Here is a 24,548-nt window from a genome sequence, read left to right as displayed (position 1 = left end):
CCATAAACATGTCTTTTGAGCTGCTATTACACTTATTTGCATACTGGATCTTTCTGGATTTTGCAAGTTAGATTTAAAATATCCAAATTGTTCATAGGTCTGCAGGTCTATATTAGCCTAGAAGCAGCTGAAAAAGGACAACCAAGTTTTGCCTCAGCTGGCAAAGACACAGGGCTTAACACTGATCTGCTGCTGGTGACCCAGTAACATGGAGCTGTACCCACATCATCTGTACTCACCACCAGAGATTCACAGAGGAGACTCAATTTAAAGAACATCGACCTCCAATTAGATCAAATTTGAGCACATGTATGACTGGGGGTGCTCAAACAACCACGCACATGGAGTCCAGTCTAAGTCTAAAAACATGCTCACACACAACAAGGAATTTATCATAACAAGAAAAGTCCAATAATGCTTTTATTTTTGTTTGTTTAATTCCCAGAAGGGTCATTCACAACGTGTCTCTCCAAGAAGACTCCACAATGAAAAAAACAACCCAGAGCTGCTTCTTACTCATCATCCTTCTAACTGTAAGTACAAGAAAACTGAACTACTCATGAGACCTGCCGTGTTTAAACTTGTAGCGATGTTGAGAAAAATGATTACCAAGTTATACTTGTTATACTGCACAGGTAAAGTAAAGAGTTTCCCTACTAATAAATCTCAAAAGAACATTAATAAGATTATCTAATAAAAGTTTGAACTTGAAAGCATTGTTTCTTTGTGAGACAGAACTGCAAGTCTGAAGAAGGTTATGCATATGACTTTTCATTTCTGTATTTTACAGGCTACAACATATCATGGAAACATGTGTGTTTGAAAACTGTCCCTTTTTGTTGTTCTGTGAGACAAACTGGCTTAAGTAGTGATGGATTTTCACTGTTTATATTTCATCTGTTATTAGGAAAGCAACCAAAATGAAAATTGTATAAATCTATTTATTAATTCAAATGCTATTTTCAACTGTTTCATATCAACATTACATTTATTTTAATGTATGCAACATGGTTGAGTAATCGTGGTTCTAAACATGTAGCAAATTCATTTCTGCCTGACTAAATACCTCTTACATAAATTGAATACTTTTGCTGATCTTTACTTGGGAAACCTCAAATTATTAGCAGTCATCATAAAATCGTAGACATTACAGGCAGTCAAAATTGAGAATACTGCCCAGAGCCTAAGTTACAGAATGATCACCATATGTCAGAATGATCACCATATGTCTGAATGATGCTACTGGGAACAATTGTGCATCTCACTACCTTGGTGTGGTGTGAGTAATTTGCATGATGTCTGCCACCATATTCCCCATCTAACTCTAGTTTTCTGTTCCTGAAGAAAGCCCTCTTCCTCTTCCTCTTCCTCTTCCTCTTCCTCTTCCTCTTCCTCTTCCTCTTCCTCTTCCTCTTCCTCTTCCTCTGTCTCTTCCCCTTCCCCTTCCCCTTCCCCTTCCCCTTCCCCTTCCCCTTTCCCTTCCCCTTCCCCTTCCCCTTCCCCTTCCCCTTCCCCTTCCCCTTCCCCTTCCCCTTCCCCTTCCCCTTCCCCTTCCCCTTTCCCTTCTGTTTTTTTGGCTAGCTCCTCCTGCACCTCTGCTTCTCATCTTCTCTCTCAACATCTGAATGTGAAATATCTTCATGCATCTCCTCATCAAATCCCATGTTGTAGAAGCAAAAGAAATCCACATGTTGTAGAAAATGTGTTGGAGAACACAAGCAACTGCTCTACCTGATCTACTCTGGGTTGTACCTCTCCTCAGCCTAGCAGAGCTTGTCCATAGTGCTGTTCATCACTTAAATTTATAAAAAGATAAAAAAAGAAAGGAAAGTAAAGAACTGGAGAATGATGGATAGAAGGAGGTAAAAAGGAAGCAATTAAATTAGATCATGGAGAATCCAGGAGAACAGCAAAGAACACTTTACTTTTGTAAAGTGTTGAATTCATGGTTCAGGATCAGGACCCTCCATTAAAGAGGATCTGAAGAGACTTATTTCTGCTAACTTGGTCCCATAAGAATTTGTCCAGAATTAGTTAACAATTTGAGGAATCATCTCCATGTTTGAGAGAACTCTTCCATCCTGAGGTATACTGGAGTGTTCTGGCATTTGGGACCATTTGAGTTCTGCCTATCCTACAAGGGTGCATGTGACAATGCACTGGCTATGAAATCACCCACGGTCAGACATGTCTGTAACAAACAGCCTGAGAGAAACCAGCTTCCTTCTGGTTTGAATCCCATCTCATCTGCCTAGCTGGTTAGGAGTCTTGACAAAGAACACCAATTTTTCCTATAAAAAGCCATTGCCAAATGAAGAAGCAGATCCAGCTTATTTTGCTCCCAATCAAGTGACAGCACTATAAATATTCTGATAATTAAAATTGTCACCAGCACTTCTGAGCACTCAAGGTTCTTTCACCTACAGATGGGGTTGTAGGTCAGTCCTGAAGGACTAATCCTTTCCCTGTTGATCCCAGATCTTTTCAATCTCTCACCCATGAGAGATGTGTGCAGTGTTAGTTCTGTGCTCATTCCTGCAGCACTCCAGGGCTAGGAGTTACTTTAAAAACTCTTCAGTGAGATCTTCATCTGCAATAATTTTAAATATCTTTGTACCAAAGGGCACTTCATATTTTGACCTCAGTGGGTAAGTTAACTTACATTTTCATGCTCCCAATCTCTATGTGCCTTCTTTCCCCACTGCAGTGGGCATACTGTGCTCTACTTTGTCATCTCTTAGGTTAATTTCCCTTTCAATAGGGAAGAAGCCATAGTCACAAAAGTAGACCATGAACAAGTTTTGTTTCCTTCATGAAACTTATCCAGAATACTGCTATAGGATCAAATATGAAAAGTATTTTACCTCAGTTATTTAAAACAAAAAAAAAAAATGATGGTAGAAACTATTTATTTTTTGAATTTTATTTGTAATTTGTAAGAGTCAAGGGTGTCTCTCAGGTTTTTCATTCTGCTGGTTCTGCAAATCACTCCTTTGTTCGAAGAACTGTGAGACATGTCCACCACTGTCTGAGGCTGAGGAAAATGTAGTAATTAAGAGGATTTGTGACACAGGCAGAAGTGATCTCCCATCCCTCTCCTCTACCCACCCCACCAGGCACCCTCTGGATGTCCCTTCTTTGAAGGTTTTGATGGTTTTCTGTCATTCTCTCATTTGTGACCTGCACTCCTGGTCACTGTGAGCTGTTGCAAAGCAGCACAACCCTTTGAGGTCTTTGTTTTCTCCTCTGGGCTCCAGGCTCTCTGCCTGTACTGTTTGGCCCACTGTAGGTGCTGGTGGTTCCCTGTGGTGCTCACCCCTATTGAACAGGGGAGATTTTACCTGAAGTCTCTTTTCTTAGTGTAGCAGTGATTCCCCAACACAATCTCAGAGTTGGAGCACACCCTGCCCTCTATACAGTGTTAGTGCTTTGCAGAAGATTTCCTCAGATTCTATACATATCTCTCCTTCAATATTTTGTCACAGACCCTATTTACTTGGTGTGCACAGATACTTCCTCCTCACCTCCTCCTTTAGACTTGTCATCAAGAGGTTTGGGTACCTTCTGATAGAAACAATCTCTTTTATGCTTGTAACTTTTTCATATAGAATAAATAGCATGTACAGATACATAATAACTCATCTTTGCCAAAAAAAAACCAAAAAAACCCACCTCTGAAATGTCAATTGTTCCAAAACCTAATTTAGAAATAAAAGCAACCCCTAATTATCTTCCTCTTTGATGGATTCCCTTGCTTATGGGTCCATAATAATGCATCACCGTATAGTCCTCTTGTGTACAAAGGGAATTTCATTAGAAAATTTAATTGTTCATTATGTCATAGTTCACTTTATACTGATGCTTTCTAGCTTTTGCAATTATTGAGAGCCACAGAACATGGTTGAGATTTGTTTCCTCAAGTCCAAGAGCCCTTGTATGCTGGACCAATTAATTTATATCCTCAGTGCACATTTCTCCTCACAAGAAAGATGAAGCATCAGCACAGTGTGTCCAGCAGCATCAAACTGCTGAGAATGAGGAAGAAGAAGAAGAAGGTTTGGGTCTCTTTCCTGTGTGACCAATCAATTTTTCAGGACATTGATGGAAGAGATTTGTATTCTCTGCTTTATTTTTTCAAGTAATAACTGTGCCTACAAATGGCCTTGGAAATTAGGATTGATGAAGTAGCTTTTCCCACATACTCCTATTTTGTGTCCTGAGCCAACCACAACATGCATAGTAAGGACTAAATGGTTGCTGCAGCTGAAGGCCACACTATTTTCAATTAGGCCCACTAAACCAATATTGTACTTCAAAATAAATTCATTCTGACTTAAAAACAAATTGTGCTCCTTCACTAAGTCCTAATCTGTTAAATTGTTACCAAGCCTCACTCACAAAGATATGCAGAGTCTGGTACTGCTTTCCAGCTCCTGAAAGACTCATGAAAAATTCCTGTTCACAAAGCACTGAAAATTAATGATATGAAAACCTGAACATACTTTTCAGTGAGTGCACAAACTGGTGTATTTTGGAATACAGTTGTGGCAGGGTAGGTTCAAGCCTCCAGAGCCCATTAGTCAAGCACTTGCCACCGTGATGGGGGAGCTGCCCATGATGCACCTTTGATCCTCACAGCTGGAATTCAGCACACACTGGTGGAGTGGTGTGGCCACAAACTCTGCTGGGCTCCTGCTCAGCTCAGTGCTCTCACTGTGCACCTCTGAAACCCATGCCTGTGCAGGTACTGTGAGAAAAGCCTTTTCCTGCTTAGACTCCATCTCTTCCAGCATCTGGTCCAGAGCAGATCTCCCATGGGCCAGAAAGGCTGCTGAAGATCTTTGTCTTGATTCTTCTGAGCCTTCTTGCAGTCTGGCACCTCTGGCAGCCCGGGGTCTTTCCCAGCCTTGGATGGTGAGATGTCCCTGGGTCTCATCACCCTAAACCATGCCTTTGGAAGCTGCTGTTCTGCATGCACACCTCCCAGTGTAACTATTTATGGGTTGCTTCATGCTGTGAGTATGTGCACTCACAAGTTCTGAACCTATTCTCACACAAAAGAAGCTCTGGAAAGCAAACTTGTGATATTTTAAGGTGATAAGAATTAGTGTGAGAATTTGAGAGTCAAGCTGCTCATCATTTCCCAAGAAATAGGAATTCTGTATTCTGTTCTATTCACCCAGTTTCAGGGATGATCAGGACATTTTGACTACATTTTTTTTTTTTTTTTTTAAACAAGTCTGTTGCTATGCGGCTGATTGCAGTAAAGAGGCATCTCACAAGAGGATAATCAGGGCTGCAAGAAAATATCCATGAAGTATTCTGGGTTAGCCCACAGTCTTCATCAGGCTAAACTGAAAGTAAAGCTTCTTCATGTAAGCAGATCTTGTGGAAATAGAAAAGAACTGTAAGATTTGTGACTTGCTTTTCATTATAACAACCTTGTCTTCATCTACTGTGCCTGATAATCTCATGCTTGTTTAAACAGCTGCCAAATTCTGCCATGTTAGTCATGTGGGATCTCACTGAGATAATTACCATCCTGCTCCAACAGAGGTAGAGTATGGCAAAATTCTAACATTCAGTGATTAAATAAAACATATTATGTTGTAGTATTTCCCCAAAGAAATTGCCTGCTGCTTCCTAGCACACACGTGATGGATAGAAATGATTATGTTTACTGAATACTGCGTGATAATGACCTTCCTAAGGTATCACAGTTGTTTCTTATCTGTCCTAACACTAGCAGTTATGAAAAGTAGTTCAAACACAATCAAAGTATGAGAGGGGCTCTGCAACTCATCTAAATCATGCTGAGCTCTTGCTCTAAAATGTGATGTACTGAAGAACAGGAGTTTAGTGATCCACAAAGAGATGACTGCACACAGCAGTATTAAAAGAATTATACCAAGTGAATGTTTGAGCTGTTGAAATCAATAACAAACAATTAGAGCATGCAGAATTTGTACTAGTCTGAGCTCATCAATATTTGTTGCTAAATTACTATATTTAGTGGAAGGAGGGGAAAAAAAAGACAGCTACAAGTGCCTTATTTTCCTAAATGTCATGTACCGTTACTGTTAGTGTACTGCAAGCTCCTTGATGGCAGAAGAAAAATATTTGGGGATGCTTTTTTGTCATGTCAAATATTTTGTGGCAAAAAAAGTGGAAGAATTTTGTGCTTACTTTATCTGGATTCTCCCTTGCAGAAACAGCACAGTCTTGCACAGGTTACAACAGTTTCTCTTACAGAAACCTGGCACTGTTTGCTCATTCCTGCATAGTTTAATAATGAAGCCAAACTGCTTTCTCAGAATCCTTTATTCATTCTAGGTGCAAAGTGAATTTCAGCATTCCCAGCAGCCTGTTGTTTCTTTCTGTAATGATAATTTACTTTCCTATGTGAGTCATTTGTCACGTGGTGGCTTGGTGGTCGTATGTATGACGTCATTTACTTGGACTTTTAGGAGTGACATCATATGTACGGCTGCTAAACTGCTGCATGGGACATCACTTAAACTGTTTTCTTCTGAAGAATTCAGTGCATTTTCAACCAATGATCACAGTAATTATTGTGAAATATTTATTTCTCCTTAATAAAGAATGTTTATGAATGAATGAGGCAATCCTTTGTTGTATAAACATCACCTATAATTCCATCTGAAGTGCTTGATGAATGGGTGGGGAAGGCTTTTTATTATGCAGTAATGGACTCAAAACATTTAAAATTTGTTCCATATTTTGTAGGTTCAGTATTTGTACTTTCCAGGTGAAGATTAATTGACCTAGGCTTTTTTCGTGGTACAAATGTGTCATTTAAGTCCTAATTTCTAAAATACATTGACATAACAATTAAACATAGTAGCAGAGGTGAGTCCAAATTATTAATTCCATAAACACTGATACATAGGTATTTATGGGACATTCCCAACCTCTCCCATTAACATGATACACGCTAAGTTTCCCTCCCATGTAGCCATAGCCAAGCTCCTGCTATTTCTTAAAAGAGAATAATGACCCAGAGATGTTTTTCTTCCCCATTTGCCTTTTCCTGACCCCTACAGTAAGGAGTGAGGAAGACTAAAATAAATAATAACATCCGACATCACAAACTGCATCCAAATTCTTGACTGTCTGGACTGCAGGTATATAAAGGCTGGATGCTCAGCCCACAGGACTGACTTTGGGAGGTCAGGCTTTAAGTTCTGGGTGGTGAACATGGGATTCTCTTGTGCATGGTAAAAAAAACAGTATTTCAAACAAGGATATGACTTCTCTACCTCCAGCAGTCACAAAATTAATATTTCATTTATCTGCTGAAGTAGTAATCTGATTTTAAGGCAGAAGAAAATTGTGTTCAAGCTTCCAAGGCCAGCTTTTCAAATCCAGGCAAATAAAAATGAGGAATAGAAATCAATGGAAAGAGTAGATTTAAAGGGCATATCACAGATGAACAATCCCAGTGACATACCTATGTATAACCCCTTAATTTGATTTCACACACAAGCTATCCAATTACATTAAAAGTGCCTGGAAAGATTTTTGGGCAATTACTTTGAAAATCTGAGTCATTGTGTTTAGTAGAAAGAAAAAGAGAAAAAAGAAATTTTAAATAATATCTTTTTTTAAAATCACTTAAGAGACAATTATAAATCTAGTGTCATTATTCCTACTTTTATCCAAACTTGCTTTCATTTTACTGGAAGCCATTAAGTGATTTCCACTGATGAGTTTTAGTGACACAACTCATCCATATTTTTAATCAGCCTGAGTGAATTCCTGGACTAAATGTAGGCAGTAGAAATTTGCTGGCAATTTCAGCTGCTCCACAATTGCCTTGTGCAGGGGCAGTAGAATGGGTCTCCTGGTTATGTGGCTGAGCACTCTTACACAATTTTGTACACAACCCAAGACAGTTAATCTATCCACCACCACAGGTACTCTCTACCTCCAAGTATCAAAATATTCTCCTTGAACTGTACCTAGTTAGAGCTGACTTCTTCAGGAATTGCACACTACAAGTAATGAAACTATCTATGAGTGTAAGGTGGCTTTAGTGTTCAAATTGTACTTCATCCCTCAAAACCATCACTCCACACATGGATCCAGTGTTGCATTTTAGGCTACAGGAGAGCAGCAAAAAGGGTAATGCAACATAGTTCTTTGTGCAGTGGAGAAGCAAGAGAGAGAGAGCTTTATTTAAAGAAACACTACACATGTATATAGGGTTGTAAATGAAAAACAGAATAGAAAAGACTCATTGGTTCAAGAAGGCAACATCTCTTTGAAAACACACCTTCTGCAAAACATCACAAGACACTCAGATGGCTCTCATGCACCCTGCAGGTGCACAATCATTGTTATAAATTCTTGTCCTTGTGAAAGCCTGAGAAACTCAAGGCTTCAAAGCTGTTTTTTTTCCTGGTTCCCAGCAGCAACCAACTGGCCCAGAATCACAGAGAAATTATCAAGAAAGGCATTGCCACAGAAGTCCTGCTAGCTGCCTGTGATGAAACTGCTGTTTCTGTCCTGAATGCAAACAGCTTGGAACTGAGGAATTATTCAAAATAAGAATGGGAAAAATTAGGGTGCAGGATCTATTAATCACTTCAGAAAAGCACCAGAGCCTGTGTCATGGGCATGGACATGAATGGCTAAGACAAAGCTGAGGTTGTCTGAAGAACCTCATTTACACTTTCTTGTGCTGGATTCAGGATTTTGCTTGGCTGATTTTTAAATGGTTCTTGGGGATTCTAGCTGCTCCCTTTAGTCTTTTTAAAATTAAGGGATTTGTGATGTTTGGCTTTGCTTCTGTATTTCCTGTTCTCACTTTCAAGATACTTAATTTTTCACTTGGATGTCCAGATGAAATATTCCAAATGGCTTCATTGTCCAAGTATATATTTGGGAAGGGGGGGAGGGGGGTTTTGTGTGATGTATGCATACATCTACAATTTATATACAATTTTCTCTGCCAGAAAATATTTTCATTCTTATTCCTCCTATTTTATTTCAAGCACCTACTTATGTACAGCAAGATTGACTGCCTCCATGTCCTCCAGCTAGCAGGTGTAGTTGAAAATGTCTATGTCAAAAGAGTGAGATGAGATGAGATGAGATGAGATGAGATGAGATGAGATGAGATGAGATGAGATGAGATGAGATGAGATGAGATGAGATGAGATAAACTTAATTGATTTGATATAAGAGTAAAAAAAGTATTAAACTGACATGGTTTGGCGCAGAAGTATCAGGATAAAAGTAATAGCTTTTTTTTTTTCAATGAAGTCACACACATTGTGGTTTTGCCATATATTTTACCAAGATGTTTTAGTGTGAAAATCAGGGTAAAAGGTAACATATTGATGGAATACAATTGACTGTGATGTGAAACAAAAATGGAGCAGCAAAATATAAGAAGTAAGCTGATATTTGAGCTTTCAAACTTGTCATGTTTTCAGTTCAAATAACTACAAATGCATGCCTAAGGATCTCTGTATCAGCATTTTTTGCTAAAAAGGTCAAGTTTGTGTCTTTATGAGAGTCCTAGATTTTGAAACAGCCTGCACATGAATCTGAATGTGTTTGTGATGGCTTTAGTACCATTTAGTACAGGGGGAAATGGAGGGTCATGCTAGGAAAGTGCTACAGCAATGTTGCTTTTGAGTGGGGAAGCAGAGGAGCTCATCTTTTACTGTCACCTTCAAGCAGAGACTTATGATACAGGACTGAGGCAGAACAGAAGAAACTAAAGCTCCACACCTTCATTTCTGCTCGCAGACTTTGTCTGTACAAGAGAGAGAGGGAAGAAGGGATGGAGGGATGGAGGGATGGAGGGATGGAGGGATGATGGGAGTGGTGGATGGATGGATGGATGGATGGGTGGATGGATGGATGGATGCATGGATGGATGGATGCATGGATGGATGGATGCATGGCAGGCAAAAGAACATAACTGACCTCTCCATTGCCTTCCAGAGGCAATGATCCTTTCCTTTAACCTGCAGGTGGCTCAGAATGGGATTATTCAGAAAATGCCACTAGGTCAAAGAGCACCTTGTTATTTAGACTACCAAATTTAGGGAGTCTGCTTAGGTGCTTAACTAGGAGCTAAGGTCAGGTATTGAGGTTTAAACTCTACCCTGTGCTTCTCTGACCTTAACAGCTGCAGATGCTCAAAGCAGGTGACATAAAACATGAAATAATCAGTTCAAAACAAAGGCTGTGGAACTGAGGTATTTGGTCTGCACTGTCTAGAGCTAAATCAGCACAAGTGAGCAGAAATACAAGGGTGTAAATTTGGGAAGATAGAAACTTCTCTTACAGACGCTAAATTAAATGGAAATATTTTGAAGACTATATCAAGTATTTAATGACATTCTCTTCACCAAGAAAAATGGTTTGTTTAAAATCTTATGTTTTCATGAGGTAAACAAAATTCAGAATTTACTTTGTAAGTAGAACAAGGCCCATCATAATGATAAACATACATGCAAATAAAAGGCCTTTCAAGAATACATAATAGAAAATTCTCATCCTTACTTTTTTTTTTTTTTAATTTAATCCTCTTTGTTTATTCAGTTGTACTAACAGCTTTTCCTTTCCATACAGAGAATTGTTCCAAGTCTTTCTTCTACTGTAAATTATACTGATCCTACATTAGAGCCTGTAGTAACTGAAAATTCAGTCATACGGCAGAAGATAATAGATTCACAGTTCAAATGTTATGAGAGGATGAACAGAGCTCCTCCATACAAGAAAAAAGGTAAAAAGTGATTTTTAAAAAATTTATATTTTGCCATATATGGTGATATAACTATAATGAAATATTTTCTTCTCTATACTAACCCATAGTCTTCCTCAGGGTGGAGTTTCCTTTCTACAAGCAGTAATCAAATTCACTTACTTGGCATCTTCCTAAGTGCTAAGAAAGCAAAAATCCTGGAATAAGCACAGGGAATGAACATCTCTTCCTTTCTCTTTCCCTACATTTCTGACTCAATGCTTTGCTGCTTAAATCTCTCTTTTTCTTGCTTGGGGAATTGCATTTTCCTGAACCTCTCAGCAAGCTCACAGCTAATTGTGAGTCTTAAATATAAATGTTGTTCTGTTTGCTCCACTCACTGTTTCAATTTTTAGCCATTTGTATATTGACTTCTGGGTGTCATGCTCTGTACCATCACAAATTCCATGTATTCTATATTCAGCAGCAGCAACAGGAAAAAGAGATTTGCAAAACACTGAGATTTATAAAAGAAGCTTATAAGACATCTTTACTGAACATGAGGCATATATGGAGATGACTAAGAATGAAAATGACAAATGATAGTGGTGCTGCAATTGCATAATATAAAGCAATATTTCTGTTTGGGACTGAGAGTTCTGGACAATTTTTCTCTCAGCAGATATGAATGAAGATATGAGGAGGTAGACAAAAAATATCACAGGTAGTGATTTTTTTACTTATAGAAGTAAACAACAGATACTGAGGACACATTTTAAAGAGAAGATATATTTTAAACAATTAACAAAAACACCCAGCCTAATAGCAGTGCTTGAGATAATGTGGAATTTCTTGTAATACAAGAATGAAGACATTTCTACAGCTCTTTATCTTAAAATTTTTGCTAGGCTCTATAAGACTCAAAGAAGAGTTAGATGTTAAGATAATTAGGTCTTGATGCATAAGTATTTGGGAATAAATATAGAGATTCCCATTGCTTAAGATAAGTTTTAAATGAGGTGAATAATGGGGAATACCCACTAGAAGTTAAAGAGGATTATTGGATAAAGGAATGTTGTTTCAGGCATAAATAAACCTTTTAGTTGCTGGACTTACAGGGGAAATAACTTTTGTTTCTTGTTAGATTATTCTCTTAGTCTCCAGCTCTATAAACACCTAATTTTTGCATCCATTGACACTGGATTCACCTTTCTTTTGCACTTTGCTTGTGTAGTAAGTAGCAAAGAGTGAATTTCCCAGTATGAACTGGGAATTCATTTGTATCAAGACATGAATTCCTAGTAGTGTTCTCAAGAGCAGCTTTGTCACAGGAGAACAGCAGGGAAGCTCTTGCATTCCTTCAACTGGCAGCTAGATTGAAGCAATGCCAGTTCATAGATGAACTTAATTCATTTATAACTCAGAAAAAAGATAATGGGTGACTACAAAATGGTGCCAGTACCACTGAAGTTGTGTTCTGAACTGAAGACATAAAATAAAATAATAATAAAATGAGAAGCTCAGGCACGTGGAAACACATGACCACCCCTCCAGAACAGAACAGTGTATGTGTGTGTGTATATATATATATATATATGTGTGTGTGTGTGTGTGGATAGATAGATAGATAGATAGATAGATAGATAGATAGATAGATAGATAGATAGATAGATAGATAGATAGATAGATAGATAGATGATATAGATAAATGTGTGCATATATATTTTCCTGATAATCACCTTGGAAGACAATCCCATAATGCACAGCTTGACCTGATTTTTTTTCTTTATCAGGCCAGGCAAAGGATTTAGTGTTTTAAAACTAGATATTCCCTCCAACTCCATTTAGCACTACTTTTCAAAAACAACCTCGAGTTGCAATCATTTTCTACTCTTCTTTTTGCTTTGATATTACAAAAAAATCCCTTAAAATTTTTCAGATACATTTCAAAGATGCAGAACATTACAATACCAGAAGGAAAGATAACAAACTGCTGATATGATGATGGGTTAACTAAGCAAACAAGTTACATTAGCACATTTAACTTGATAACTGAAAAATATATGTGATATATAAATATGTAAAATATATAACATATATATTTTTAATATAAAAATTATTTTTATGGATATATAAAATCTTAGCTAATTAAGTAAAAGTCTACACAAAAATTTCTTTTCTAAACAAGATCTAATGTGGAAAAAAACATTTTGAATTTTTTATGCTTTTTATTTTTTATCAACAACTACTTGACTTACAAACAGATATTGGTCCTAATTGGAACAATTCAAATGTCTTTTAACAGCTTTCTTGCTTCAGTAAGAAAGTTTATCTGTGATAGTTTCAAAAGCTCTAGAAGCAACTAACTACCCATATGTTAATAACTTTCAGTGGTTGATAGTTGCCTTCTATTACGATTTTTTTCAAAAACAACTTCCATTTTAATACTTGCTCAGGGCCAGAGTAAAAAAAAAGCCAAGATATATCATCTTCACATTCTATTTCACTTTAACCTGATGGTCTTGGTGATAAACACTTTTTCCCCAATACAAACTGGCTTTGAATGGAAAATAACCAAGAATTGTAGGGGGATTTTAATGTGTTTCTTGTATAAATCCACACGGGCTGTTACACATTACAGCAAGCAGCCTTAGAGCACAATTTCTGAGGGCCATGGCATGTACAGTCTGAGTAACAGGGATCAGCAATGAGCTGTGTTCTGCCCCTCAGCATTGCTGAGTTTGGGACTGGGAGCATCCCACAGCCTCAACCCCTTCCCAGAAGGAGCACAGCAAGGGCAGGATCACAGCCTGCCTGCCCAGACAGCATCAGCAGGCAGGATCTGCCCCTTGCAGACCAGCCTTGCACCTGCCTCTCTGGATTTGTAGCTGCATCACCAGTCTCTGGGGTTGAGCGAGGCAGCAGCTTTGCAGGGACCTGTCTGCAAATGCTGCTTTTAGCTGGGATGTCTCCACAAATGCTTCCTACCTCTACATTCCCAACACCCGATTTTCAGACCTGCTGAGCAGCAAAAACCGAAATGAAAAATGTCTTTGGGTACCACTAATGCTTAGAGCTGATAGGAAGGGGATTGAGAAGAGAAATTTGTAGGATTGGTGCCTACATTCAAAGTTTAGTTCAACATGCTTTAAAATGTAACTTTCTGGTAAAATGGACACCACTAACATCAGGTCAGCAAAAACAAGTACCTTGTACACCTGAATGCCACTCTAAGTGTAACAATAACAAAAAATTACAAACAGAAAACTTGATTGTCTGCAGGCAGCAATGTTCCTTGAGAGGCTGGAACAGAGCAGTTCAGGAGGGACTTTTTTGTGGAATTAACTCCTGCAATCCTCTTAAATGTCCAGGTCTGTTCTGCAACCGAACATGGGATGGCTGGTTGTGCTGGGATGACACACCTGCTGGAAGGCTCACTGCTCAGAATTGTCCAGATTATTTTCCAGACTTTGATCCAACTGGTACAGTATTACTTTTTAGCATTTTATCTTCCAAAGAATGTCTTCAGAACATTTGTGCCATTGAGTGGATGTGCTCAATCCAGTGGCATTTTTGCAGCACAGTGAAATCTCAGGAAGTTTGTCTGAAATTAAAACACATCAAGGTTTTGGGTTCCATAATTTACATATTTTCATTTTTAAAATATTTTATGTGTTCATATTTATGAAAATAAAACTCATGGATTTATGGAACCTAGTTTATGAAAATGTCAGCTTCTGAATTACAACATCACCTCATTCTAAGTTTTTATAATGAACAGAAGATACTTATGTGCCTGAAATATGTATCAGTATGTTCTTTGTTCATTTTTTATTTTAAAATATAATTTTATGAAAGAAGATGAGCAGAAATTATGTTCTTTCAGTCTCTGAGTTTGAGGTTTTAGCTGAATTTTTCAAACAAATACTAGAAGCAGATTGAGAGAAGTAATTGAAGAATGTTTAAAAGGAAAAATGAAAAATCAATGGTAGAATTTCTAAATAGATATGAGGAAATATTCGACACAAGTTTAACTCTGCAAGAAGTACAGTCTGAAGAGGGACAATTGTGTGTTCCATGCTCAGGACATGTTGCTTATAGGTGGTGCTTGATGACACAGTGTGCTAAATTCCACATAGTCACAATGCACCAACTGCAGTAAACATCTGTGAAATAAACATTTGGGAGGGAGGGTGCATAAATCTGAAAATTTTCAACAAGCTTAACCCAAAATGCATGTGCTCAGCTGGAAAGGAAGGAAACAAACCATTGCACAGCTATGAGTTAATTATCCAGCACCATTAATTAAATGGTTGATTTTCTTGAGCTTATTGCTTATTTAGAAACTAAGGAGTTTCCAGGTTGGATCGAACCCCGTATACATTTTGCTGAACCCCATATACAGCCAGATTGATTGTTATTTCTGTTCTTCATAAATCAAGCTGTCCATAATTACAGAACTCACACAGGTCGTTGAAAATTTCCAATGTCAGACCCAGTCTGATCTCCATTCAATCTTTGTTGAAGGAACACCCCTCTTTCTAGTGGAAGTAGGCATTGGGCAGGATGGATTGAAGGAAATCTGCTTGTTCAGGAATCCAGTGCTGCATTTTAGGCTATAAGAATGGGGCAAAAAGGATAATGCAACATAGTTCCTTGTGCAATGGAAAAGCAAAAGAGAAGAGAGTGCTTTATTTTAAAAAACACTACACTATATAGGGTAGTAGATCAAAAACAGAATAGAAAAGACTCATTGGTCCAAGAAGGCAACACCTCTTTGAAAACATACCTTCTGCAAAATATCATGAGACACTCACACAACTCTCACACATCCTGCAGGTGCATAATCATTGTTATAAATCCTTGTCCTTGTGAAGGCCTGAGAAACTCAAGGCTTCAAGACTGCTTTTTCCCTGATTCCCAGAAGTATCCAACAGCAATCCTGTGCTTGGAAAGTGAGCTCAAGATGCAAGGTCACTATCCATTTTCTGTGGAAACACCCTGAGACTAACTCAACAAATTTACAGCAATTTACATCCCTGAGACAGACAACGGGCACCAAATCACAAGGTCTTGTCTTTCTTGCCCTTTCTTCACAAGACTTGACCTCTTTTCTTTACAGTGTCATGGTTTTCAAGGAGGATTCTTGGAGCAGGGTCATGCTCATGGCTTGTCACTGGAGCACCTGGGTACAACAGACTGAGAAGCTGAGACCCTCATCTGCAGGATTGCTTTTCACTCAGGTGTCCCTCTCTGTGGACCAGTGCTTCCACCATTAGACTCTTTAGACAATATATTTCAAAGGATTCCAGAAGAGCATTTAAGAAGAATTGGCCAAACTTGGTTCAGTTTCCAGGCAGAAGTGCCCACATTCAGGAGAGAGCCCTAGGCTCTGGATCCTGGCATTGCAAGCTTTTTCCTGTATGCATGTTAGAAGTGCCTCTAGGATGAGGTCTGTACCTTCTGCTTCAGACCCCATTTTACTAATGATATCCTTTCCAACACAGCAGCAGCCTTCTTTATGAGTAGGAAAATGTACAAGTCTTTTCCTTTCCCTGCTTCCATGGCTTTCAAAGAAGAAAAAAAAAAAAAAACGTGTCACTAAACATCTTAATTTATGTATAATCCATGCAATGCTCAGCTTGTACCTTTAGCAAGTGGGTGTTGGGCAGCCTTGTGATCACAGAAGTTTTCCCATGACTAAAGCTCCTTATCCTTCATAGATGGGGGTGATTTCAGAGCCACTCTCCTACTAGCTCCCCAGATACCTATTCTCAGCTTTTTCTTCTTGTCTGTCTCCAGTGACTTGTTCTGGACTAATTGCTCTGCCACAACAGCATTCTTCAAAGTAACACTTGAAGCCATCCATGGAGAAGCATATCAATCCACTTACTAATGCTTATTAATGCCAAGGCCTGTGGCTCATACACTGATTGCAAATCAGGGCTTAATGTACAAATGCTTGCCATGAAGTCTGGCCCACAGTCTGGCCCATACTCCATTACTCTTTCTGGCAAGATTTAAACATTGACATTTTGGAATTTTTTAGTATTCCTGTTCTCTGTATACAGCTATGGGAAGAAAAGCCTCCTCCAGTAATTAATTTCCTACTGTTCTCTCTACTCTCCTCTCTAGGAGCAATACCTCTGGTCTTCTGGACCCAGTATTTTCCTCTGGCACACTTCTCTTCTCCTCATCAGCCTCTTTCCCTGCACCCTGGTCAGTCAATCCTGTTTCCCAGTTTTGGCAGCAGCTCAGCTTCTCCTGGTTGAGCCAGAGCTGCTTTCCTGGAATAGCTGTTGAGTGAGCAGCAAGTGTTACAGATGTGGCATCAAACCAGTGGGTAATCAGCTTTAGCTCTACAGGTGGCTGGTTGTCACATGGAGGCTTAATAAAGAAGGAGGGAGACAAGAAATAAGGGGGATGTCTACAAGTCTGTCAACTGCTAATGAAAGTGGCTGCCACTAACAGGTGGCCAAGAGCACAGACTGAACTGTCCTGAGAAGTCTGTCAGGTTTTGTGTCACAAGTCATTATTTCCTTTGGTACCTTATTCATGGTAAACAAAATACAGCCAGCTTTTCTGCTGAGACACAGAAACTTCATCCTAAAAAATAGCAATTTTCCATGATGAAAACTGCAGTGACTGTCAGATTTCCTCCCCATTGAGTCTCTGACCTCAGTGTGTGTTTTAGGTATGCAAGTAACCCCGTGAATTTCTGAAACAAGTATTCCATGCTGTGTTGTTCTGGGCTGCACCAAGATCTGCAGAACCACTGTGTATCAGCTAATCGATGGTTATGTGACTTCATTAAGAGTCTATGTAATAAAATAATGTTTTTCCTCGATATTTTTGCTTTGATGCTTCCATCATTCATCACTGGGAAAAGTGACACATTATTGTCAGCATAGTATCAAATCCTCCTCCCATCTGTACCTGTGGGTGCCAAATACCAGCCCTCTGTGTCTGATCCCCAAGAACATTCAGCACTGATGCCAAGAAATTGATAGGGTGTGTTAGAAAGTAAACAAGGTGCAGTCGTATTCTGAAGAAAAGAGCACAGAAACAAAATGAAGGAGAACATGCTCAGTGCTCTGCTCATTTTCTGTCTGGCAACTTCACAGTTAGCTACCAAGTGTAGCTCCACTTATTTCACTGAACTTAGATCAGTTCTTACTGGACAGGAATCTGTGTTCTGAAAGAAGCAATCTCTTTCTCGCAGTGCACATCATGCACAGTGTGATAATGCATAAAAACAAATCAATTTGGCTGCAAAACATAACAAGACCTACTGCTTTAATGCCAGTGACAGCAGGAAATTCATTGTCTCATCCACTTCTGGCTGTGAAGCTCTGAGCAGGGCTATTTTATATGCTCCTATTCAGGCAACATGCAATTCTCTTGAATTTTATTTTATATTCTTATTTTAGACAGGTTAATCTTCGGTATAATCTGTCTGAAATGGTTCCAGGTCACACTGAAATTGGTGGGAGTTCAGTTTTTGAGGAATGCAGTATGCAATTCATGCTGGCAATATTCTTACAAATGGTAGAAAAGAAAATACATTATGGACATAATGGCCTTCTAGCAGGGTAGCTTGTTGAGGACAGCAGGAGTAGGTGAGCTTTACCCTGTGCCACCTGTGGCTCTTGGGTTTGTGGCAGGGGAGTCTTTTATTGCCCACCTCACTGTTCCTGTACAGTGCATGTAGTCGGGATTATTTTGGTGCAGTCATATAGCAAGGCAACCAATTGTGGAAGCTTTTCTGTGGCAGACAGCCCTTTCCATCTCAGTTTCACTCTCTTTACTTTTTGGCAGTGTTTAAGAGCAGTATCCACCCCACTTTGTGAACCAAAGGTGCATTTAGCAAAACTCCCCTCATTTCTCTGCTCTGTTGGATTTCTGTCTTTAGTTCCCTTTTGCAAGCTATTACTCATAACACTTCATGTAGTTCCAGGAGCAGAGTTTCTAGAAATGCAATTTGGAAGCAAATCCATATGCATCCATAAGCAATTAGATGATGAATAATCAGATGATGATTAATATGTTGTTGCCTCATACAATTGAAGAACATGCAAGTACAGCCTTGCCTTCCTTCTCTGACACTGGCAGAGCCCTTCTCTTGCTGCCACAAAAACCAAATTCTGGCTGAATTTAACTAAAATGCACAGATCTGGATTTCTGCTGGTCCTGTTCTCTTGTCTTAAAGTGATTTATTTTAGACAATTATAAAAAAGACAAATGCAAACTCTTTGTCCAGTTGCTTCTTTTCTCCTTATCTTTCTGTGTATTTCTGTCCTGCTCCTTAGCAAGTTTGGCAGCTGTGTTTTAAAAATCAGTTCCTATCCCCATACTGCCCAATATGACTTTTATACAGATTCTAGTTCTGCTGACTAAGACACTCTAAAGAGAGTGATAATTCTTCATTTACTAGGACACTGGAATTGCAGTTTTCTAGAGTCTCCACTGCATTATATGAGATTATATTTTTTCATTTTTGAGAAAGTATGTTCCAGAATATTTCACCAAATATGTAAATAAATCAGATTTGCAACATCAATTATTCTTTACTCTGCAAAACTAAGCACTGCACAGATCTATCCAAACAATGACAAAGAATCCAGTGTCTGGTATGTGCTGAGCATGACTGCAACAGGGATAACTTCTTTCTTCTTCTATTTTGTAACCCAGCAATAAACTAAAAACTGTTGTTGGCTCCGTTAACATGTGCTAGCTATAGCTCTGGTTTAATTGTGGAAAACCTGATTGATAGAGCTAACATGTTGTTCCAGATATATTAATATATTTGTTACATATAGATGACTGAGGGATTTCTAATGAGCATATGATTCATCAAAACACTACAAGTGCCACAAACAATATACATGCAAATAACTGCTACTGGTTAATCTTTCAAGACACTTCACTCCTCCCACGAAAATTCCCTTGTGGGTGAGATTGCTCTCATCCATTTTGCCCAGACAGCTCTTGAAGTGTGTCTCTCTCCCAATTAACTGCAGAGATTCTGCACAACTGCCTAGGAATTATGTAACTTTAAGGTTCCTACAGTCAGATGGGATCAGTCCAATGTGATGTCACCATACTTACACTTTGAATAATGCAACGCCCAAGTGGTGCTTCTTCCAAGCTGATAGGTTACAGACAGAGCCTAAAAAATTAGTGTTTACACAGTATTCTAATAATCTCAAAGCTCAAACTTCCATTTTGCCTTACTAGTGTTGTCTTACCCACCCTTGAACGTGTGTCTTTTTTTCAGATTTTACCATATTCTTCTGCTAGCACAAAAAACCAACATGTGCCAAGGTTCAGTATCCCTCACCTGCTACTGGGCTACTCTAGAATAACTTGCAGTACAACTGTGTTTGGATTGCAGCTTTGTTTCTGTATGAAAGAGTAGATTAGAGGAGGTGTTTGGTCTGTTTGAGCCACTGGGATGAATAGTAAAGAGTGCTTATGTATTCTCACATCACAGCAAGAAATCCATGGGACATTGGCACTTTCAGAGTAGGATCAGCTGTTTGTATCATCAGTGTTTGTCTGGCTTTAAGGGAAAGCATGAGGCAAAAGGTTTATCTCTAACTTAAAGAGGCCACATTGCACTCTGGCAGAGAGCCTACCCAGAGATGATGGATGACCTTGCCATTCTCACTCTGTAGATTAACCAAAGCCGTGCACTCTGCAGGGTGCATGGGATAATCAGTGCAACACTTGCACACTGTGTTCCATGGTAGCACTACCATTAATCTTTCATCTATGACTGAGAACTTTTTCCAGCTTTCGATAGCATCTGGCAATGAGTAGAAGGGAACACTGCTACATGGGCAGTCTGACATTATCTCCAAGCTGCAGCTATGTGAGTGTTAAATAACATGTACTGTTCCTCCTGGTATTGCTGATGCACGTATTGATTTTTAACAAGTCCCCCTAAACAATCCACAAGGATATGCTGTGTTCTGGAGGATTATCTTATTTTTTTTTTCCTGCAAGGGCATTATATAAAGTGTTTTTCTAGTCAGAGTAAAATAATTCAGTCTATTCTATCCTTACTTAACCCATCTGACCAGTTCCTTTCTTTAGGCTTTAGGAATGTAATTCTCACAAATTAATAGAACCATTAATCACCAGATGAAGAAAAGCAAGTGGGAAGGTTAGCCACAAAAAATGAAAATGTGTATGTTCAAATGACTATGGGCTCTGTGAAAGTGTATTGAATGGAAATGGTGATAATCTAAGTATAAAAACAATAAAATCATAGAGCTAGAAAAGGCAAAGCAAATTCAAGATAGACTTTTCAGACTGTTTTAAAAGTCAGACTTAAAAAACATATTTTTCGTAAGTCTCTGTGTCACTAGCTAAGAAAACATCAAATAATTGTTTATTATTTTATAAGTTTATGATCTTGTCCAGTCTTTGTCACTTGGGTAAACATTCCGGTGACTCCCACGTGGCTAATGCTTGAGGGAAAGCCAAAGGAACTGGTCCAAAATGTGACTGGTGATTAGCAGTGACTGTCAGCATCCAGGGTGTCCCTGGCAGGGCAGCCACAGACACAGCACACACCTGCAGCTCCAGGTATCACAGAACCACAGGAGCACAGAATAACTAGGCTGGAAGAGATCTCCAAGATCATCAAGTCCAACCCATGCCCTAACACCCCAGCTAGACCACATCCAGGGCCACATCCAGTCTTTCTTTAAATACATCCAGGGATGGTGACTCCACCACATCTCCAGGCAAAGTATTCCAATACATTATTATTCTTTCTGTGAAAAACTTTTTCCTGTTATCTTCTATATACCCAGCCTTTATCTCCCTTGGCACAGTTTGTGTCCTCTGGCATCCCACAGAGCTGTGTACTGCTGAAGCCCCTCTGTGCCCCCAGCACAGCAGGATGTGCAGAGGAGCACGAGCCAGGAGTGTGATCCATATGGCAGGGCTTTTGGGAAGGACGCCAGAGCCACCTGAGGAGAAGGAGCCAGCACCAGAGAGTAGAGGCCAAAGAACATCAGATTATTTGAACAGAGAACTCTGCAGCCATCTTAATTAAACTGGACACGTGGAACCAGTGCCAAAATGTTTCTGAGGCTGCTTGTCTCTGTGCCTGCATGCTGTGCAGACCCCACGTTCCCACTCTGCATGTCAGGATTCCACAGGCGGGGAGGCTGGTGAGGCTTTTCCACTCCTCTGCACAGAGACAGCACTGCACTGGGGCTGTTGACTATATACACCCAGACTCTGCTTTATACACTACTGATTGCCCTTTATCTACACAGTATTTTTAACTTATTTAACCCTGGTACTTGAAACCCTGCACACTTCCTCCAGGTCTGGCATCAGCACCTGTGGTTATTTTCTCTTCCATCAGCTGCCGTCAACAGCCTCTTTAAATGGATCATTATCAGCTAAATACTGCATCTGAATGAAGGCTGAGATATATACCCTAGTGGGTGTAGTGCAAAAGGAGACAGCTAAACAAGTTTACCACCAGATAAGCCTCAGAAAAAAACCCAAAACAACATAACAGCAAGGATGCATATTAATTACACAGGTTGAAAACCATTTGGATTTTATTACACATTTTATTCCCACACAAATTCTTCTAGATGTTTTTTTAAATTCATAATATGCTGATGTTAAAATAACTCTTATTGCAATTTTTCATCAGAGAGGGCTTCAAAATATTGTGATGAAACTGGAAATTGGTTCCGCCATCCTGAGAGCAACCGCACTTGGTCCAACTACACCCTGTGCAACTCTTTCACCTCTGAAAAACTGAAGGTATGCTGAAGTTAAAGAGGTTGTGGCTGTTTGGCAATGTTTTGGGCTAGCAATAATACATGTGAGAGAGACCAGGATTGCCCTATCTTCCAGCTTTATTTGTTGCACAAGATTTAAATTACTTTGTTCTTGTGATTTGAGCTTATTCAAATTATTTAATGAGTGCTCAGACTTCGCTATTGGTTTGCTATTGGGTGGATAATTTAGTGGTAATTAATGTGACAAGTTTTGCTGTATTTTTCAGATGTGTTTTTAATTCCATGATTTTCCCTGATTGACCAACTGTTATAAAATAATCTTTTAGAGTCACAATTTTGCTTTCTGCATAATATTATTCCAAAATGTCTTCTCTGCAGGGCTAGTAATATTAATGTAAGTCAAAATTCGTTTTCTTAAGCAAAGAATATTACCCTGTACTCACACTCTCTGAAAATAAATATTTATGAAGGGGCCATTAATCCAGAAAATCTTACAAGCATGAACACATTTAACTTCGACTTTTACTGAAGAACTTGAGACCATTTACAATAATTAATTAAGCATTTGCATCAATATTTCCAAAATCAAGGTGCTCAACTGAAAGAGAAATACTAAATCTAAAAGCACCAGAAGAAATAAGGAGAGAGAAATCTGAAAAAGCTTTAAAACAATTCAGTTAGGGAAGCTCATAAAAGTAAATATATTTCTCAAATGCAAGTGGAGCTCCAGGAAAATTTGATTACAGATTTGTGACAGAATAACTTGTGACTGTTTGGAATAGTGGAAGGAAAATATTCAAGTAGTGATTTGATTTGGGGTTTGTGTTGGAGGACCTCTTCTTATTCAGCCAGAAAGCAGTATGCAGGTATATTTAGTAGTAACTCAGCCCAAAGGGCCTTGGAAAAATCTATTGGACTAGACAGGAGGTGAATTCTAAGGGTTTTTGCAGCATGACAAACCATCATGTTAAAATGGGACTCACCTATGTGACAAGGCAAGAATAACAGCAACAATATGAGCTTACAGAGGCATTATGTGGAAGCACCATAAATATATATTTTTTCCAGATGTTGGCACGTGTAAGGAGGCCAAAAATGTGATTCTGTTACCTATTATCCATGCCTTCCAGAAGAAGAATTTTGAACATCATTCACACAGAGAACAGATAGAATACAAAGGAAAATTATATGCACATCATGATTTTTCTGAAACAAAAAGTTATGGAAAATGCAGAAAGAATATACCTTTTTAGAAATGCCAAGTTAGATTATGACCTTTAAAACAAATCTTCAGCAAACAGAAATATGCTTCATTTATAGACTATTTCCACTTACCTACACATAATATAATTGAGTCAAAGGCATTGGTCTTAGATAATTCTCTTTCCTCAAGTGAAGAATTCTAGAGGAACAAGGAATAACATTTAAGTATTCTAAATCCAGGATAAAAAATCTGAAAAAGCAAAAAATGAAATGAGTAAGCATGTTATATAAGTCATACATGTCAGAAGGACAGGACAGGTGCCCAGTTCAAGGAATGCAGAAACTAGTATTATCTGAAGTTAACTGAAAATACCAATATGCTATACTTTTGAGACAGATCACTGAAAAAAAAAAAATATATATATATATCCAGATCTTGAAAATAGAGTGATAGACCATATGCTTTCTTAGCTGGCATTTAAGTCCATTTTGATCTGTCATCATTGTTATATATGAAGGGCTTTCTAAAGCATTTGGCATAGTAAATTTGCAGGATGCAATCAAAAAATACATGGTTACTTATAACTTGAGAACAGAAAGTTAGATTGCATAACCAAGAATCCTCCAGGGTGTACATAAACTTGCATGTAACTATCTGGAGATCTTTCCTACTCTAGCTATTTCAGGCTATAGGTTGTATAAAAACATAGGTAGAAAAAATATATTTGAAGAAGTCATCTGTAAATGAAATTCAGGCTTTAAGAATATATCCGCTTAATGCCATGAAAAAACACAATCAATGCAGTATGAAGTGGAACAAATGTCACATGTACACAGATAAACCT

At 38.7% G+C, this 24,548-nt stretch overlaps 1 protein-coding gene across 2 annotated transcripts in view; it reads left to right on the top strand.

Annotated features, from left to right (window-relative positions):
- Nucleotides 1–24,548, top strand: part of CALCR (calcitonin receptor) — a 147,122-nt gene that overhangs the window by 81,575 nt on the left and 40,999 nt on the right. Inside the window, exons 2-5 of one of the 2 annotated variants that reach the window (XM_079301024.1) lie at nt 449–533; nt 10,612–10,765; nt 14,095–14,205; nt 22,410–22,522. In XM_079301024.1, coding sequence (XP_079157150.1) covers nt 486–533; nt 10,612–10,765; nt 14,095–14,205; nt 22,410–22,522 — 426 coding nt within the window. In that variant the 5' untranslated portion in view covers nt 449–485. Of the gene's footprint in view, nt 1–445; nt 534–10,611; nt 10,766–14,094; nt 14,206–22,409; nt 22,523–24,548 lie in introns of both variants that reach the window. The other variant, XM_079301023.1, reaches the window with a different exon arrangement.

Source organism: Erithacus rubecula (assembly GCF_903797595.1).
Source record: "Erithacus rubecula genome assembly, chromosome: 3".
Classification (NCBI taxonomy): domain Eukaryota; kingdom Metazoa; phylum Chordata; class Aves; order Passeriformes; family Muscicapidae; genus Erithacus; species Erithacus rubecula.
This window is presented reverse-complemented; position numbering and strand designations above follow the sequence as displayed.